At 58.2% G+C, this 18,207-nt stretch overlaps 3 protein-coding genes across 6 annotated transcripts in view; all 3 read left to right on the forward strand.

Annotated features, from left to right (window-relative positions):
- Positions 1-9,849, forward strand: part of EEIG1 (estrogen-induced osteoclastogenesis regulator 1) — a 36,938-nt gene extending 27,089 nt beyond the window's left edge. For 3 of the 4 annotated variants that reach the window (XM_083807807.1, XM_083807808.1, XM_083807810.1), the window contains 6 exons: positions 493-647; positions 1,781-1,888; positions 2,159-2,348; positions 2,529-2,650; positions 3,747-3,816; positions 4,694-9,849. In XM_083807807.1, the coding sequence (XP_083663933.1) occupies positions 493-647; positions 1,781-1,888; positions 2,159-2,348; positions 2,529-2,650; positions 3,747-3,816; positions 4,694-4,739 (691 nt within the window). In that variant the 3' untranslated portion in view covers positions 4,740-9,849. The remainder of the gene's footprint in view (positions 1-492; positions 648-1,780; positions 1,889-2,158; positions 2,349-2,528; positions 2,651-3,746; positions 3,817-4,693) is intronic. The other variant, XM_083807809.1, reaches the window with a different exon arrangement.
- A 1,743-nt stretch (positions 9,850-11,592) lies between these two features.
- Positions 11,593-13,628, forward strand: DPM2 (dolichyl-phosphate mannosyltransferase subunit 2, regulatory). The gene is made up of 4 exons (XM_083807814.1): positions 11,593-11,725; positions 11,841-11,930; positions 12,653-12,755; positions 13,065-13,628. Exons 1-4 carry the CDS (start codon positions 11,723-11,725, stop codon positions 13,121-13,123), a joined length of 255 nt encoding a protein of 84 aa, XP_083663940.1. The 5' UTR covers positions 11,593-11,722; the 3' UTR covers positions 13,124-13,628.
- Positions 13,629-14,453: 825 nt separating this feature from the next.
- LOC310885132 (uncharacterized protein) lies at positions 14,454-16,856 on the forward strand (the record flags this gene model as incomplete). Its single annotated transcript, XM_083808077.1, has 4 exons — positions 14,454-14,498; positions 15,023-15,223; positions 15,575-16,073; positions 16,292-16,856. 4 exons carry the CDS (start codon positions 14,454-14,456, stop codon positions 16,792-16,794), a joined length of 1,248 nt encoding a protein of 415 aa, XP_083664203.1. The 3' UTR covers positions 16,795-16,856.
- Positions 16,857-18,207: the final 1,351 nt, after the last annotated feature.

Below are 18,207 nucleotides of genomic sequence, written 5' to 3' on the forward strand. Positions count from 1 at the left end.
TGTAAAATGCTCTCGTAGGGGTGCTGGGATAAAAGGCTTCTCTCCGACCCGGGTCAGAAAGGTGTAGCAGGATGGTGCTGGGATTTCGAGCTGGCTGAAAACAAGCTGGTTCCTGTTTGTGAGGCCGACTGGCTGCTGGAACACATGTTGGGGGAAAAGGGCAGCTCTGGATAATTTCCTGGAGGATAGTGCAGTTGTCCTGTACGAATGACTGAGTGGTTGCTTTTTGCCTTAGTTTACCTCAACCTTGCTTTTCCTTGTACTCAGCAGTTTGTAAAGTGCTAGCTCCGCAGTCCGGATGCGTTATGGATTAGGGAAGACCCAAGTCTCAGGGGTGGGAGCAAATGTCACGCCGTGCTGTAGCCTGGGGGGCTGCCAGTCCTTCCTGGGGGAGCTGGGGGGGCCTCGTGGCGCAGCGAGAGCCCCCCGTGCGATGGGACGATCCCTGATCGCTGCCCTGCACTTTGTAACCCTCTTCTTTTCTGCTTACAGGCCGCCTTCCACAGCCAAATCCATCACCATTCCGGGGCAGGACTCCACCCTGCAGCTCACCTGCAAGGGCGAGGGAACCACAAGCAGCAACAGCACTTCAGCCCCAATTGGCTCTCTGCGTCAGAGCAAGCCGCGAGCAACCATCCTCAGCTCGGGTAGGAATGCCCATCCCGGAGCCATGCAGCGCCTGGGTCTGCCTGCACACCCTCTTCCTTCTCCCAGCAATTACGAGCACAGATTTTTTTAATTTTTCATGATTTCCCAAACCAATCCTCACCTCTTTACTCGTTTAAGAAAATTAAGAAAAACAAAGTTATCTATTAAGTGGAACCGAGGAAGGGAAGCATGAATCTTTGCCGCATGTATACTTGTGTTGGTGGAGATAAAGCAATTAGTTCTTTTAGCTGTGGATTTAATAATCCACGTGTCGCACTCATCCCTGCCTTCCATTGTGTTCAGTGGCACTTAACATTGTTCTCCACTCAGCTATTCTGGTGCTTGAGCTTATCTTCTCGAAAAGTTCCTCCGAAGGTTTTAGAGGCTGGTTTAAGGTCTGATGGCCTTGTTCCAGCTGCTGATGTGGAGTTCTTTGGCTTCTGTGTGAGCCCATTTTCAAGGACACTGCATTCTCCCATTGCTTTTTTTTTTTAAATCCCTGCACACTCCCAATGTGCAGGCAGGCACACTGCACCAGAATAGCACTGTCACATCGCCTCACACTTAGCGCAGTGTGCAAGTGCTGTGCTTAAAAAGCTGGCAGATGTTACACTGGGGCGCTTTTGGATAAACTTGCTGCAAGAGAGGCAAGATGGGGCAAGGGCAAAGAAGCAGAGGTTATCCTGAGGTTTCAGTGCCAAGTTCAGATGTGATTTAAATGCTAAGTGGCATGGACTCTCACAAGTAATAGCAGAAGAAAAGTAATAACAGGAGAAGCACTCAAATGGAAATTATAATGCTTTACTGATAGTGGCCGTTTGCTTCCATGGTGTTAGCTGTTCACAGTTAAAAGTATTAAATTTCAGACACTAACTGTCCTTCAAGGCCCTAAAGATGCCTGTTAATTCAGGCGCTGGGTGCTAGAATTAGTGATTAGAGCTTGACAGAGAAGCTTGTTGTTGTCTTCCCTACTTCCAAGGTGCTTGTAAGCGATGTGCTGGCCTGTACAACGGGCTTCTGTCAAGAGGCTTGCACTTCCCTTAATCTGGTGTCCCAGGATCAGTGCTCAGTCCTAGGCAGCGGGCAACACGCTGGCTTGGTTGTGGTGTAACCGGAGCGCCTTGTTTCTCAGCAGGTGTCCCAGAAGAACCCGATCAGAATCTGTCCAGCCCCGAGGAAGTCTTCCACTCGGGGCACTCACGGAACTCCAGCTACGCCAGCCAGCAGTCCAAGATCTCTGGTAACTGTTGATCTGTGTGGTTCTGCCAGCAGTGGCCCCATCCCTTTTTCTTTCCTGCAGCGAGCTCTTGTGAGAGCAGTTTGCAGCCATCTCTCTTACCCAGCCCTGTAATAGCAGAGTTTCCTGTTTAGTCTCTGCAGATGAGTTCACAGATGCGTGCATAAACCTCAGTATCTGGGAACAGAACTGCCGGTCTGCGGCTGCCCTGCCTGTTAGCTGTGCTGCCAGGAAGGAGGAAAAAACTGGTTTGTAACCACTCTGCCTTTGCAGGTTACAGCACAGAGCACTCCCGTTCTTCTAGCATGTCCGACCTGACCCACCGCCGCAACACCTCCACCAGCAGCAGCGCGTCCGGAGGGCTCAGTATGACGGTGGAGTGCCCCGAGGGAGAGCGCGACCACAAACTAGAGAAGCCGCCCCGGCCCCCCAGACCAGCTCTTCTGCTGGACAGACCCTCTCGGTAGGTAACTGGTGCAAAGCCCCTTTGGGAAGGAGAGACGAAATCTACTCCTTGGTCTTCAAGCAGCAGTAAATTGGAAGTAGTCACTGGGAGGGAGGCCGTTGCTCAAAGAAGCAAGAGAGTATCTGAAAGTCTGTCTTGAAAGGCTGAGTAAGTTTTCCTTTTATTTTTTCTCCCCAGGAGGAAAAAGGATTCGGTGGAGAGTCATCCAACCCGAGTGGATGACACCAGGATCGATGCAGATGATATAGTGGAGAAGATAATGCAGAGTCAGGACTTCACAGATGTCAGCAATACTGAAGGTGAGAGGATGAGTCTCAGAGGGGAGGTCTTGGCTATTCCTTTAGCAAGGCTGCCAAGCTTTTACAGAGCAAGATCTGATCTGTTGTAGACTCCCTTCCCCACTTGACAGTATTTCAGTGCTTGCTAGGTGTTTCTGCGGTAGGTAAAGAAACCACGTGGATTTGAGAGCTGCGCATCAGTTTGCAAACAGTGCTTGCCACTGTTCTTCTGCAACGCGCAGCAGAGGTTGAACAGGAGCTTAAACATACAGGATGAGAGGGAAGAAATACCAGTTCTTCAGGACCTTTGTTCCAGGGTCAACCCAAGGGTGTTTGTTAAAGTAGGAGGCCACAGCTGGAGCAAAAATGGCACATCTTGGCAAAAGGATGGGAAAAGAGATGGGTCATGGTGTGCTGGTGGTAGGGTCTGAGAGAGCCAAAGGAGTTTTCTCCTTTGCAGCCACAGCATTTGTTAAGAGAAAATTAATATTATCACTGCATTTATTTTAATCTTCCAATTTAGCCTGGAAATCAATCTCATATCCTTTATCTAGTGTGTTTTTTTTCAGTAAGTTTTAAACCTGAGCCTAACCTCTTGTTAGTACTTCTACAGATTACTGTTAGTCACCTTAAATCACTGGATATGGTATCAGATCGTATGGGGATCTCCACCTCACTCAGCAGGAGTTTAAACTAGGCTGAATATAGCCACCTTTTACCAGCAGAACAGGCTGAGTTTCTTTTCCAGTAATGAGTGTACAAAAGCAGCATGGGAGCCCCACAGTTTACCTGTTTAGATGTATTAAAGCTGACCCAAAAACTTACATCAGTGGAATTGCCTTGAAAGAAGCAGCCAGAGGAATGTCATCGCATTCATTTCTCTGCTTTTACTCTTCCAAAACTCAATGTTGTGCTTGATTTGTACATGAGGCTCCTTTTTAAAGCAAGAAGAGTTCCCGGGGGCCCTATTACTATGGGAACACCAGAAAGTGTGCATGCGGATTCACAGAAATACATTTGTTCCTGTTCGAACATTGTGTAATGCGGCTGGGAGAGGAGCACCTGGCAACCAGCGGTAGCTCTGGATTTTGATACCTGCTTCCTTTCCTATCTGCAGATAGCAACCTGAGGTTGTTTGTGAGCAGAGACGGAACAACTACACTGAGCGGTATTCAGCTGGGAAACAGGTAGGTTTCCTGCAAGCCTGCAGACAGCGAGGCTCCGGAGAGATTAGTTAGCTGTTTGCACCCAGGAAACTTTCACCTTTGTTACGGGAGAGATTTCTAAACATCACGTGCTGTACGGTGGCTTTATTCCCACATTAACGCCCCCAGGTGTCATGGTGACAGGCCACAGCTGCACTGGAGTGTAAGTGCAGTTGTCAGAAGCTCGTAGGGATAATTTGATCCCAGTTGCTAGATCCAAGAGCAGAAGTAAGTGAGGAGTAAAAGGACAAAATGGTAGAGGTTGGTTCCTGTTTGCTTCTGCACCCGACCGAAGGCAGGGAGCTTTGCCTCCTGCTGGACTACAGCAAAACTGCAGCAGCTTGTCCTATTGTCCCTTCTCCCTGCCCCCTCCATCTGTGTCAAGGGCTTTTTCTCTTGTGAAAGACTTCTGGACAAATAAAACTTTGTCTTGCTGCAATAGCCCTTAATGCCGTGCATTGACCGGTCGAGTTTGCGAAGCTTTATAGCACCTTTGTAGGAAGAAAAGCAATAATGGCGAATACAAATGTGTCAGGTCGGTGGTAAAACTGGAAGCAGAGCCAGGAACAGGCTCTTTGCACAGTATGCTCCCTCCCCAGCCCCTTTCCTCTGCCTTCTAGAAGGATTTATGTGCTACACCCAGCTCTTTCAAGTGCTCTAGTGTTAGCTTGCCACGTAGCTGTCTGTTTTGTGTTATGTGAGCTGACGTCTCGCCAGACTGAGTCGTTATTTTCAGTATTTTGTGTGAGGTTAGAGGGCGATGTTCATGAGCAGAGAGCTCTGAATAAAGACTTGTTTTCTCTAAGTGACTGAGGAAAATAACCTGGCTTTCTCGTCCTCTTCCCCTCTGCCTCCTCAGGGTCTCATCTGGAGTTTACGAGCCAGTGGTGATTGAAACCCACTAAATGTGAAGAACAGGGTAGAGCTGCTGGAAACAGGCCCCCTACCCGGTCCGCTGCCACATGGATGCCAACCTTTACCTCTCTTCATGCAGCATTCCAGAAGGGATTTCTCCATGCCCCTCCCCGTACGTTTGCACTGCAGAACTACTCCGAGACCACTCCAGACCGTGCACTTTCCCTGTCGGCAGTACCCTCCTCCGCTTCCCAGTTCTTCCAGTGCCTGCCCTCCCCTGTTCCCGAGCAGGCGCCAGGTGTCTGTTGGACGTATCCTTAGTCCTAGAGGATGTTGCTCTTCTGCACCCCTCATTCCACCCATCCATTCGCAACAGGGGACGTCTCAGCTTTGTCTCCCCAAAACATTGGGTTATACCACTGTGAACTCTTCAAACCACTGGGGGAGGGGGGAAAACCATTGTAACCAAACCAAGAGCTGCTTGTTGGTGACACGGTGGAAGGGCCGCTTGCAGGGTGCTTTACACATTGACTCTGCAAGGGAGCATCACCTTCCGAGGCAACGGTTTTACTGAACGAGGTGTGCTGTGGTGTGCACTTCACCTGGCTACCCTCAGATCCCCAAACAGCTTCTTATAGGAAATATCTCCCGAAAGTGCATTTCAGAAAATTACTGCAATCCAGATGGGAGCTGATTAAATGGTTAAATGCTTGTTATACCACTAACTGCATCGTGCCCTTCCACTGCTGGGCATGGAAGGGCAGTGCTCACCTATTAGCATTACCAGGAGCACTTTAGAGGTTCCAGATTTTACCTGGAGGAGGCTTATACTTGCTTTTCCAGGGTCAGAATCCACGTTTGCTGGACTGATTCAGCAAATAGTTACTGTTGGAGCTTGGAATACAAAACCTCTTTTTTTTTTTTGGCTCAGGAAGGGAGCTGCCCTTCTTGGACTGTGAAAAGATTCTCGTTATCTGACGGCCCTCCCTGGGCCGTGCAGTTGTCTGCAGTGGTCTCTCTGGTGGTGGTGGTAACAATCGCCTCTCTCGGCCTGGGCCAGTACGGGAGTCGGTGTTGGTTGGCCTTTCTTGACCTGTCAGCAGGGATCTACGCCTGAGCTGGTTCCTTTTGGGGCTGGGGAGAAGTAGGGCAAGACGAAGCCCCCGTCTTTGCCTTCAGAGGTAGGACGGGTGCTTCCTGCTGCGTTAGCCACAGCAGCCGTTCCTACCCGCTCCGTGGCGAGTCAGCTCTGACAAGGCTTCAAACTCTTTTTCTGGTTGATCCTTCAATTGTTCCTCTTTGGGTTTTTCTGCAGTTGTTTGACACTTGAGCTGCCTCCTTGCAGCGTGTGGCAGAGATGTCAGTCCCTTTCAGCTCCCACTGATAGATACTCCTGGCAGCTGCGTTGCAGACGAGGATCTCTGCAGACTCCAGCCGCGGGCTGTGCTTGCAGCCCTTCCTGTACAGAGACTCTTGGCCTGTAAGCTATTTCTGTGTAGTGCCCTTTCCTCTTTTGCCGGTGTACTGTAGTAGCACTCAGCAGCCATGCACTTTGAGTAACGGCGCGCTCCTGGCCCCGCCGGGAGCGTGCCCTCCTCCGACACACGTGTGCGTGCACACTCACGGGCACACACCTGCCCCGCTCAGCAAGGAAAGACTTGTAACTGATCACGTTGTTGTTCAAACTTAGTTATTGTAAAGCCTTCTTAAAAAGAAAAAAAAAAAGGATTAATAGTGGTCTCTGTGGCCAGAATGCATGCAGATGAGCTACTGGAAAAGGGAATTTGGCAGAACGAGAGATGAGGAATGAAAGGGCCTTGATTTTGATTTTTCTTGGTTTTTTTTTTGCCCTGCTAGCTAAGGATGGCTGCATGGGGAGGGTGTTAGGCAGTGTGGCAAAGCCATACAGCTGCTTACTCTGTTTTGATGGTTCCTGTCCTCAAGTCCAGAGGTTTCTTTCTGTGTTTGGACAGACCACGTGTAGGATATGGATCTTTTTCACCCCTTTTGCTTCAAAGGGAGTTAAAATTTGGGTTACGGTTCAAAGGGTTACAGACACCACTTCGGTTTGGTTTAATGTAGGGAAAAGGTATTGATCTTTTGAGTCTGTCTAAAACAAAAGCTCTTTCACACTTTCTGGTGTTTTTAACTGTGATCTCTTCTCCATTCAGTCTGGGGAGGTTTGGCACTCGCTCGCAGGCTGGGGAGCTTCCTGCCCGCTCTGGGTGAGAGGTGCCCTGTGCCGGGGGTGCTCGCAGGACAGGGAGAGCTGCTGCTTGCTTTTTTCACTCCCTGAGGCTCTGCCAGAAAGCTCGGCCTGGCCTGACCCTCTGTTCGGGTCAGTGTGAGGGCAGAAGCACACGCAAACAGCAGCGGGTGTCCTTGCTCTGCCCTCAGGTAGCAGTAGCGGGAGCTGGGGGTCAGGCTGCTCCCCGGCACAGCACCTGCTGGAAATCGGGTCCAGCATTGCAACCAGGACTTGAAAGGGGCAGAAATAAGCTAGGAAAGAGGCCAAACCCAGCTCAGTTCTGCTGCTTCGCTTCTATTCCCATGAAAAACAATGGTAGTTGCTGTCAGAGCGGCTGGGAGCCAAGGGCTTTCTCCTGGGCTCCAGTTGGCAAGAGTCTGTCGCTCCGAGATGCTGGCAGCTAGGCGCTGTGAATCTCCTCTTCCAGCAGAGCAAGGGGAGCTTCAGTTGAGCTTTTCAGAAAGCTGCTCTCGTTCCCCCCAGGCTGGCAGTTGTAACCTGCTCCATCGCGTAGCTGTGGCCAACCTGGGCAAGCCTCTGGCTTCTCTTCCAGCTGCTCGGCACATCACTGCTCGGGTTTTTGGTAACGGTGTCTCGTAGGGTGTCTGTCTCTCGTCTCCACATTAGGATTGACTCCACAGATCCTGGTCGTTTTATTTTCCAGCTCTCCCACCCTTCATTTTGAGTAAGAAGGCAGCCCTAGGCGTTCAGCCTAGTGCTGCACAGCCAGGGCTGGAGTGCCCGGGAGGGCCCTGTGGAGAGAGGGAGGAAGGAAGGAGCAACCTGCTTCTAGCTCTAGACCTCACGCGGAGCTCCTGCTGCGCATCCACCGCGAGCGGTGCCCAGCAGCATCCCTGGTGCTGGTGGAGGAAGCTGGTGTGGGAGTGGGGTCCAGCAGCCACTGCTGTCTCTCGGGAAGCTGCGTCTCGCGAGCACTTTTTCCGTGTTGGCATCGCTGCCGTCTGTTCCTTGTTGGGCTTTGAACATTTAAGAAGTGAATCAGTTTCCAGACCCAAACCGCTGGCTAGTTTCTTTTTTTTTTTGTCTTGAAGTTTATTGATTTTTTTTTTTATAAACCCAGCAGGCTGGTGTTTTGTTTTTTTTTTTTTGACTGCGTTATTGTTTCATTGATATTTTATTCCTGGGGGGCCGAGGGGGGACTTTCTTCCCTACATTGTTCCCTTTCTCAGGGGATTCAGAGGTGACTTAAACGAGTAAAAGGACCTTATTGGCAAGCCCCTGCATCCCCTGGGTCTCGGATGCTGGTGAGCAGGGCTGCCCACGCCCGGCTGGCCCTGGAGAAGCAGAGCTGGCTCTCTGCTCCCGTCTCAGGGCCAGGCAAAACGTGTGGGCCCTGCTCTCAGTCTCTGGACCCCTGGTTGGTGGAGGCCTGTTACAAAGGCATGGGAAATTTCAATGTAATTTTTTTTTACTAACTTTTTTTTTTTAAAACGGTATAAGTAGAGTGAATGTCCAGGACGGTAGGCTTAGTTGTGAATTGCTGAAGGAGATGGGTTTCAATTGGAAATCGTGATGGAAAAAGGGGGAGAAGGATGTTGCCCCTCTGTCCCTATTTTTTTGGTCTGGTTGGCACTTTAAATGGGGGGCTTTGTGCTGTCCTCACCCTTGGTGTGATGGGCAGCGGACTTGTGATCTCTTCCCCCCCCCTTATTGCCAAATCCCTTTGCCCCCCGCAGAAAGCTAAGCCCTTTTAAGTGTTTGCTTCAGGTTTTTAGAGGGTTCTGAACTGGGCCGAGACCCGAAGAAACGTCTTTCATTCGAATCTTAATAGGAGGGGTTGACTTTTTTTTTTATTTATTTTGTCGTTGATGTTTTTTCTTTTTAAACTGGTGGCTGTGCAGCTGGACTCTGCACGCGCTGTTGTGAACCTCTGGGAAAACCTCACTCCAGGTACGCTAGAGCACCTAGGTGAAACGCCCCTCCTGGAGAGGGGCCCCGTCCTGCCCCCCCCCCTCGCTGCCTTACCCGGGGGCTGCAAAGCCCCCCTCTGCCCCCCTGCCCTGCCCCGGTGCCCCACCTAGGCTCTAGCTGAACGAATTGATGCTCTGGTGACTTAGCCCTGTGGACAAGGCTAGTCCCCAGGGGCGAGTTGCTGCAGACACTGCCTGGTAGCACGTGTTTGCGCTGAAAAGCCGCTTCCTCGCTGGGGGGGTTGAGCGTGAGATCCCCCCCTTCCCTCTCGAGCGCCGCGTCGTCCGTCAGCCCACCCGCGCCATCCCGACCTGAGCCGTGGCTGTCGCCCCTGCCCGCGAGGGAGGGAGCTGGAAACCTGGGAAAGAGAAAGGAATTTGGGTGAAGCTTGGAGCTAGAGGTGTGGCTGAGCCTCTGAACTTGCCTCGACTGTAAGGAATAATGGTAGAGCCCGTATTTTTGTGGGGGGAGGGAGGGGAAGGGGAGATTATGTTTTATTTTCGTGAAAGTTAATTGAGCTTGGTGATCTTCAGATGAGGCGCGCACTTGATTTATATCAGATTCTATAGAGAGATCGCTGATATTTTTGGAAAGGGAATGGGTCTATGCAAACTTCCAAAATTGCTTGAAAGATAGTTTAACATTTTTTTACTTTGAAAATCTAAAGATAAATCTCTAACTTTTTTTCTTAAAGCAGAAGTGCGTTTAGAAAGAGAAGCTACTTCCACTGCTCTATTTTGATGATGATTCTTGGAAAGTTTGGGCTGGAGGGAATGACTATTTTTCACCATTTTTATCTTGCTCCTCTAGTTTTTTCTTTTTCTAACGGAATGCTGTGCCGTCTTTGATTCAACAGATCGTGTTTGTATTTTCTGTATCTGGTTCCTAACGTAGAGAAATAACAAATATATGAGGAAATCAATATAATGTCAAATGTTGTTATGGTTTGGGGGAAAATAAAGGTTTTTGGTACTTCACAATGATTCTTCTTGCTTTGTATTTTTGTTCTAGACATACATTTGCTTCAGAAACACTGGCTAAGGAAGCAAAAAGGTCAGACAGTGCCTGCTGGCAGGCAGGGCTTTCCTTGGCAGCCAGCAGGGTACGGGGTCCCTGCCAGCCCTCCCGGGGGCAGGAGAGGGGCTGGAGCAGGGCAGGCGCCACAGCACGCGTCCAGTAGAAGCGGGAGCCTGAAATCCAGGGGGAAGGTGAACTGGCACCACCGCCAGCCCCTGGCACAGTCTCGTGTTCCTGAACACTGCGTCCCTGCCAGGGCTGCGCTCAGCGGCCGCATCCTGCCCCGCTGTGGGGACGGTGCCGCAGCTGAAGCATGGCTCCAGCAGCCACCTGGGGGCCAGGGCAGCCTGTCCTCTTCCACCATGAGCTGGATTCACCTTCCCCAGCCTCCCAAAGCCAGAACATCCGCACCTTTCAGTCCCAGGGCCCCCCCGCCTCCCCTTCCTCTGAGGCTCCCCGCATCCCTCGGCTCTGGGCTCAGTTTTCCTTCTCCAGCTGCCTTGTGTGCGAACTCGCTGCGAGGCAGGACGTGATGATCTGCGTTCTGGAGCTGTCTGAGCTCACTGCTTTCGAGATGAGTCACTTCCCTCGGAACCGAGCAGCAGGTGGCTGGGGAAATGGAAACCTGCTGCTGCAGGAGCTGCAAGCCTTCCACGAAAGGATTTGCTCCCAGCACTGGGGGGCTGTTCTCCGTGACAATTCAGTGCTGATTTACAGGGTCACAGGAGCACCAAGCCTGGGCTTAGAATCACAGAATCACTAAGGTTGGGAAAACCCTCCAAGATGACCTGGTCCAATCATCCCCTGACTGCCACCATCACCCACTAAGCCATGTCCCTCAGCACCACGCCCAACCTCTCCTTGAACACCCCCAGGGACGGTGACTCCACCACCTCCCTGGGCAACTGTCCCAGTGCCTGACTGCTCCTTCTGAGAAGAAATGTCTCCTCATTTCCAACCTGAACCTCCCCTGGCACAACATGAGGCCATTCCCTCCGGTCCTATCACTGGTTACCTGTGAGGAGAGGCCGACCCCCAGCTCCCCACAGCTTCCTTTCAGGGAGTCGCAGAGAGCAGTAAGGTGGTCTGCCCTGAGCCTCCTCCAGACCAAACACCCCCAGTTCACAGGACTTGTGTTCCAAACCCCTCACCAGCTTCATAGCCCTGCTCTGGGCACGCTCCAGGGCTTGGCGCATTCCCTTTAGAAAGCTGGGGGCTGCAGGGCTCCAACCACAGGCAGCTGGGGCAAAGAGTGTGAGGGTAGGGGTGAGATATGGGGGTAGGGGGTGAGATACGAGGTTACAGGTGAGGTACGAGTGTACGGGGTGAGACATGAAGGTTCAGGCAGGTAAGATATGAGGGTAGGGGTGTGGTGTGGGGCTATGGGGTTAGGTGTGAGGGTACAGGTGAGATGTGAGGGTATGGGGTTAGGTGTGAGGGTATGGGGTGTGATGTGAGGGTTCAGGGTGAGGCGTGAGGGTTCAGGCAGGTGAGATGTGAGGGTACAGGTGAGATATGAGGGTATGCGGTGAGACATGAAGGTTCAGGCGAGGCGTGAGGGCACAGGGGGAGGCGCTTGGCCCCCCGCCGCCGCAGCCCCGCCGCCTCCAGCTGCCCCCTCCCCTGCAGCCCCGCCCCCCGCACAGAGCCCCTCAGCCCTACGCCCCCCGCCGCGCTCCGGGCGAGCCGCGCCTACATTTCCCACCCCACCTCGCGCTCCGCTCTTGAGGCCTCCCTCGCTGATTGGCCGCTCGGAGGGAGCGTGACGAGGGGGCGGCGCGCTGATTGGCGGGCGGCGACCCGGAAGGACGGGGCGGGCAGGGGGCGCCCGTCGCTATGGTGAGCGGGGCCTGGAGCGGGGGCCGGGGCCGGGGCCTGGCGTAGGGCCGGGGCCGGGGCCGGGGGAGCGGGGCCGGCCCCCCCCGCGCCGCCCTGACGCTCTCTCCCTTCACAGGCCACGGCGACGGACCGCGCGGTGGGCTTTGGCCTGGTCGCCTTCAGCCTGGCGCTGTTCGCCTACTACACGCTGTGGATCGTGGTGCTGGTACGGGGCCGCGCGGCGGGGCTGGGGGCGCGCCCGGGGACAGCCCCCGGGTGGCGGTGAGGCGGGCTCCGGGCCCGGCGGGGAGCGCTCGGGTAACGCCGAGCCCTGGGACGGCCCGAGCCCGGGGGCTGAGCGCTCCTCGGGGCAGGCCGGCTGGGGCGGGCAGCGCGGGGCCGCCTGGGAAGCAGCAGCCCCTCACGGGCGTCCCAAGGTGCGAGGGGCGCGGTCGGTGTGGGACCGGTGGCATCGCCCCCGAGGCCGGAGCTCCCCTCGCGGCTCTGCCCGCGGCTGTCCCGGGGCTGGTGCTGCAGGCCGAGGAGCTGTAGGTGAGCGCCCAGCAGCGCGGGAGCCATCGCGCCGCGCTCCCGGTGTCCGAAGTGCTCCGGTGTCCTCAGGAAACGAGCCCCGGCGGGATCTCTGTGAAACGAGGCCGGTGTCGGCCGTTCCCTTCGGGCAGGCAGAGCATCGGGGGCTTGGTGTGGCTGGGACAGGCCCCTGCATATCCCTCACCAGCCCTGCTGGAGCCCTCGGCCTTGCGTCCGCCCCCCTGCACTCTGCAGCTGCTGCGCGGGGGCTTCACCACGTAGCTCCGGGCGCTCTTTAATTAGCAATCCCCTCGAGCCTGATATTTCCGTCCTGCTTTTGAAACCAGACGGCCGCACGTGTGCGTGACCTGCAGGTGGTGCCCCCCTGCTGACCGCCCCCTCTCTCTCTCTCTGCAGCCCTTCATCGACAGCGCCCACGCCATCCACCGCTTCTTCCTGCCCAGGGAGTACGCCGTTATCATCCCCGTGGTGGCCGGGCTGCTGCTGCTGCTATTTATAGGTGAGCGTTATTTCGGTTGTTCTAATTAGGGCCTTCTAAAGGAGGAAGAGAGAAGGGGGTTGCTAGGGGGGTAGCTAACGCACAGTGCTTGTGATGCGCTGCCCGTGGCTCCTGCAGCAGCTCGGCGTGGTGTGGGCCCTGGTGGTGGGCTCTGTGCGCGCACACACGCGTGTAACTGGCTCCTTGAGCCTCTGGATGTAGATTTGTTTCTTGCTCTCTCTGCTGAGATTCTGTTCCTCACTACAGCGTGTTTTTAAAAGTGCCCCTAATTAGAAGTTTTCTGACCTAATTTGTTCTCTCCCATGGCAGGCGTTTTTATAGTGGTGGTGACGTGGAAGAGCAGGAAGCCTGCCAAGAAATCGGAGTGAAGGGCCGGCAGAGAGATGAGGAGGACGCCCCCGCCCTGCAGCGCCCCGGCCAGGAAGAGGCTGCAGCACCGCGCGGCCGCCTCCTCCACAGCTCGCTCGCAGCCGCGGCGCCGAGCTGGCTGCTCTCCCTCCCCACATTCCTTCCTGAGAAGCAGCAGCCTCGTGGAGTTTACGACTTACTGACCAAAAGGGAGCAGAACTGGCTGACGGGACTCACCAGGAGAGGGCCCAGAGCTCTGGCTCTGAGGGAGCCGCTCCCCAGCTGGGCTACGTGCGGCCCCTGTGCTTTGGCCCGGCCGTGCGGGAGCTGCTGGGGCGCAGCCAGCCCAGCCAGACCCCTGTCAGGTGCCTGGCCTCTGGGTAGTCCTTCCTCTCTGCTCCTGCTGTGTCCACTAGTTTGTTCCCTGTTTGTTTTTTTTTTTTCTAACTTTATACACTGTTTGTGTTTTTTTTAAATCGGATCCAAGACTGTGAAGAAAGAAAATAAGGTTTGGGGCTTGGAAAAGGCAGTCTCGTGTTCTCCATCTGCCTGCTGGCAGGGCTAACTAACGGTGGTGCTGCGGGCTCTCGAAGTTCGGAAGGACCCCCCGGTGAGGCCAGGCTCACAGAGGACACGGGGACAGTGCCGCTGTCCCCTCCTGCAGCGTCCAGCTGAGGCCGTGGCCATGCCCTGGCTCACAGAGGAAGCGTTCGGCTCCCCCTCTGGGGTGGGAACCGCATCCAGCAGCCGTCAGCTGGGCTCCTGCCTGCACCGGGCCCTGCCCGGCAGCACCCGGCCTCCCCCGTGGGCCCCTTCTGGCAGCAGCCCCTGCCCCGAGCCGCGCTGCCAGCGGCTGCCCCGGGCTGTAGCGGGCTGCCTTCGCCCCCAGTAAAGGTGTCTGCAGGGTCTCCGTCTTTGGCCTCCTCCCGTGCCGCGTGCGGAGGTGCAGCTCCAGCCTCGTCTCCTGCCGCGGGGAGATGAGTTTGGGCTCGGGGGGCTGGAGAAGGCAGGGGGAAGAATTCCGGTTGTGTGGTAGCAGCTCCGGGCTGGGTGCAGCTCCTTCCTGGGACACCTCCAGGGCAGGCCCTTCCTCGCAGCCCCCCTCGGGGCACTGTTTTGTAGGGGGGCCCTGCCCGCTATGCCAGGTCCCCTGCCCCGTGGAAGGGGCTCTGGGGACACGGAATGTGTGCACAATGCCCGGTGGTGCCCCCTGAGCCCCCCGAGCTACCCCCCACCTGGGTGGCCAGTGCTGGTGAGGGCTGGGTTGCCCCAAGGGCACAGGGCTGCCCCTGGCCCTCACCCCCACGTGGCTCCTGCCCCACCGGAGGCCCCGTGCCCTGCTCACGCCGCATGTCCTTGTCCTGCCACCCCCGGGTCCCCCGGCTGCGGGCCCCTGTGGGGCTCTGATGGCCGGGATCCGGCTGGTGGGACAGAGAGGGGACAGTGCCTGGGCTGACGCTGCCGGGGGCCGTGGTGAGCGGTCTGTGGGCTTGGGAGGGCAGCGGGGTGGGAGCACGGAGGGCTGGGGCGGTGCCAGGCGTCAGCTGCCTCCGCTGGGCTGGAAGAGGCCGGGGCTGGGCGCTGGAGCACCCCACAGCACCGCTGCCCCCCTCGCCCCGGCCCCGCAGCCACCATGGGCACCCCGTCTCCCCCCAGGCTGCTGCAGCAGGGGGAACCCCAGCGAGGTGCCCACCTGGCGGGGGGCTCCGGCTCTGCCAGCGGGCACACCAATGACACGACCGCCTCGGCCTCTTCGAGACCGGCCCCGAGCACAAGTTCTACCTCCTGAGCTGCCGGCTGCGCGCGGGGCTCTGCGCCGCCACCCAGGTGGCCACTGACCACCCGCCCCGCGCCCACCGGGGGTCCTGCACGGCCCCCCTGGGGACACGCTCACTCCCGTGTGTCCCCCCCCCCCCCAGGACACCCCCTGCGATGGCGACTGCGGCGACCCAGGGCTCCTGGCCATCCCCGTGCCCCCAGCCACGTCTCGCCCACCCCAGGCAGGACAAAATCTGAAGACGCAGACGAAGCAGGAGATGCGCTTCCTGCTCGCCAGCCTGCCCCCCGCTACCTCTGGCACCTCGAGGCGCTCCCCCACCCGCTGCTCGTCCGCCTGCTGGGTGAGGGTGGCCGGGGTGGGACCGGAGGGACTGGGGGGGGGGGGGCTGTGGGGCGCCCACGGCCTCACGGCGCTCGCCCCCGCCGCCCCCAGGCGCCCCCAGCATCGTCCTGCCCCGCCGGAGGAAGGTAGGCGCCCCCTCTGCAGCCCTGCCCTGTCCCCAGCGCTACTTCGCGGTCACGCAGAGCGGCTTCTTCCCCGGCGAGGGGATCCTCGAGGGCAGGGCGTCTGTCTGTCCTGCCAGGCCTGGGGTCTGTCCACTGAGTGCTGCCCACGTCTGTCTGTCTGTCTGTCTGTCCTGGGGGTGGCCGTGTCCTGTTGTCCCAGGGCATGCAATGTCCGTCTGTCCTAGCAAAGCCAGCGTCTGTTCGCCGCCTCCCCTTGGTGCGTGGTGTCCGTGCGTCCTGGGGCATGGTGTCTGTGTGTCCTGGGGAACGTGGTGACCGTTTGTCCGGATGAACACGGTGTCTGTCCATCCTGGGGAAGGTGGTGTCCGTCTGTCCTTGGTGCCTGGTGTCTGTCTGTCCTGGAGAATGTGGTGTCCATCTGTCCTGGGGAACGTTGTATCTGTCTGTCCTGGGGAACGTTGTGTCTGTCCTTGGTGCCTGGTGTCTGTCTGTCCTGGGGAACGTGGTGTCCATCCACCCCTGGTGCCCAGTGTCTGTCTGTCCTGGTGCCCGGTGTCCGTCTGTCCGGCGCCTTCCCCCCCCCGCCGGGCTGGCTGTCGGGATGGAGCCGCTTGCCCCCCCGCAGGTACGACATCCAGGGCTGCCGCCTGGACCACGGGGCCGAGCCCGCGACCGCCGTGGCGCTGAAGGACCTCAACTCCGAGGGCAAGTCCCTCGCCCTGGGTAAGGGGGGGGCACGGGGGGAGCACGGCGAGGCGCCGGGGGGCTGAGGCTGCCCCGCGTGCCGCAGGCGCCCAGCGGCCGTGGCTGCTGTGGCAGCTGGAGCTCGACAGGGTGCGCGGCACGGTGAGTGGTGCCCGGTGAGGGGGCAACGGGCTGGAGCCCCCCCAGTGTCCCTGCTCCGTTTTGGGGGGCTGAGCCCCCTGCCCGCCTCCCCGCAGGTCCCCGGCGCCGTGCCGCGTCCTGCCGGGCTCGGGGACGAGCCAGAGCCAGCGCCCGCTGCCCGACGGCAGCAACCCCCTGCACCGCATCGACCGCAGCGGCGCTACTTGGTGGGGCTGGTGGATCTCTTCGCTGCCTACACCTTCCGCAGGCGCCTCGAGCGCCTCTGGAAGAGGATCCGCTACCGGGACGGGTCCTTCTCCACCGTGCAACCCCGCTGCCTACGCCCGGCGGCTGTGCCGGTGGGTGGAAACGCACAGTGAGTGGCGGCCGCGCTCGGAGCTCGCCTAAAACCCCGTTCCTGCACCAGAAGCTGAGCGGAGATGTGTTGTTTGGGATGTGGACGGAGGGCACCTGCCACCCGCTCGCCTGCCCAGAAGCGTCCCCAGAAATGCTGCCCTGCCCCGGGCTGAGCCTCGCGGGGCTGCGTGCCCGCCCCAGGGCCTTCGGCTCCCCGGGGGATAAGCGGGGAATGCCGCGCCGCAAAGGGCAGCGGCCCTAAAAATAACCCTGCGGGAGCAGCCGGCAGCATCACGAGGTGGCCGTGCTCCAGCCCAGGCTGAAGGTCAGGGCGCTGGGTGTGCCCCGTGCGGCTCGAGCTGCCCTCAGCACCGCGCTTTGTGCCTCAGTTTCCCCCACTCGCAGCCTCTCTCGGGGGGCAGCGGGGTCCCCGCACCCCGGGGGGCTCCTGCGCTGTTTCTGGGTGCAGTGCCTTGCTCTGGAGTCCCCTTCGCCTTCCAGGACCCCCCCCCGTGGGCCAATGTCCATGTCCCTGGGCAGGATCCGGCCCCACTCATGCCGTGCCCCCCCCCAGCACATCCCACATCAGCTTGAGGTCTCACACCCTGTATCCAGGACAGCCCCTGTGCCATGGCAGCGCCCCACATCCCCCTGCTGAGGTGCTGCGGGGCCACCCCGTGTCCTGTTGCCTGCAGCCTGGGCAGGAGGAGAAGGCGGAAACGCAGTGGGTACGACCCAAACCCTCCCCGTGGAGCTGCTGCCACGTGGCAGGGCCACCCGCACCCCAGCCTCGGGGGGCGCAGTGCTACCGCCAGCTCCGAGGGAGCTGAAAAATTAAATAAAATCCGCCGCAGGCCATCCGGGAGCGATTCCTGCTTGGCGTGGGACGCCCAAGGGTGGGTGGGCGCTCTGGCCCATCACAGGAGGGCTGCTGGCCGGGGTTCCCCGCACAGACACGGCCACTGGTGTGCCGTGCCACCATCGCCGCCTCTTCCAGCCCTGCCGAAACCTGCTGGGACGGGGGCACCGGCTTCGAGGCGGCGGTGGTTTCACCCTGAGGGGGAGCCCAGCTCCTCAAAGCGTGGGAGAAGTTACACGGCCAGATCTCAAGGGCTGCAATAAGGACAGCGTGCCGCTCCAGCACGGGGCCCCGCAGGCCTCCCGCTCCTGTGTGGGCTCCTCCACATGCCACCTCCTGTGCTGACGCGCTGGCTGCGGGGCTGTTCCTTGCACCTCTCGGCCCTCTCTCCGCCAGCTGCTGGGGCACAGCACTTTCTTCCTTCACTCTGCTCTCCCAGAGGCCCACCCAGCACCGCTCACGGCCCAGCTCTGGCCACCAGCGGGTCCCTTTTGGGGTGCCTGGCACTGGCTCCCCTCTGACACGGGGCAGCCGCCGGGCTCTGCTCCCAGAGCCCCCCCGCAGCTCCCCTGCTCCCACCCCCTGCCACGTAACCCCAACACAGTTTGTTTCTCTTATTTCCTTGTCTTCTGCTTGGAAAAACAAAGTCCAGGGGCAGGCGGCAGCTGTGGGCAGGCGGCTCGCTGCGGGGACGGCTCCTGCAGGTGCTCTGCGCCTCGGTCCTGGTGCCAGGGGCTGCAGGGGACGGGTGGGTGGCTTGTGGCCCCCCGAGGCCATCTGCCAGGACGGGGGCAGCGGGAGGCCAACCTGCCCCAG

This window comes from Anser anser (genome assembly GCF_964211835.1).
Source record: "Anser anser genome assembly, chromosome: 21".
Classification (NCBI taxonomy): domain Eukaryota; kingdom Metazoa; phylum Chordata; class Aves; order Anseriformes; family Anatidae; genus Anser; species Anser anser.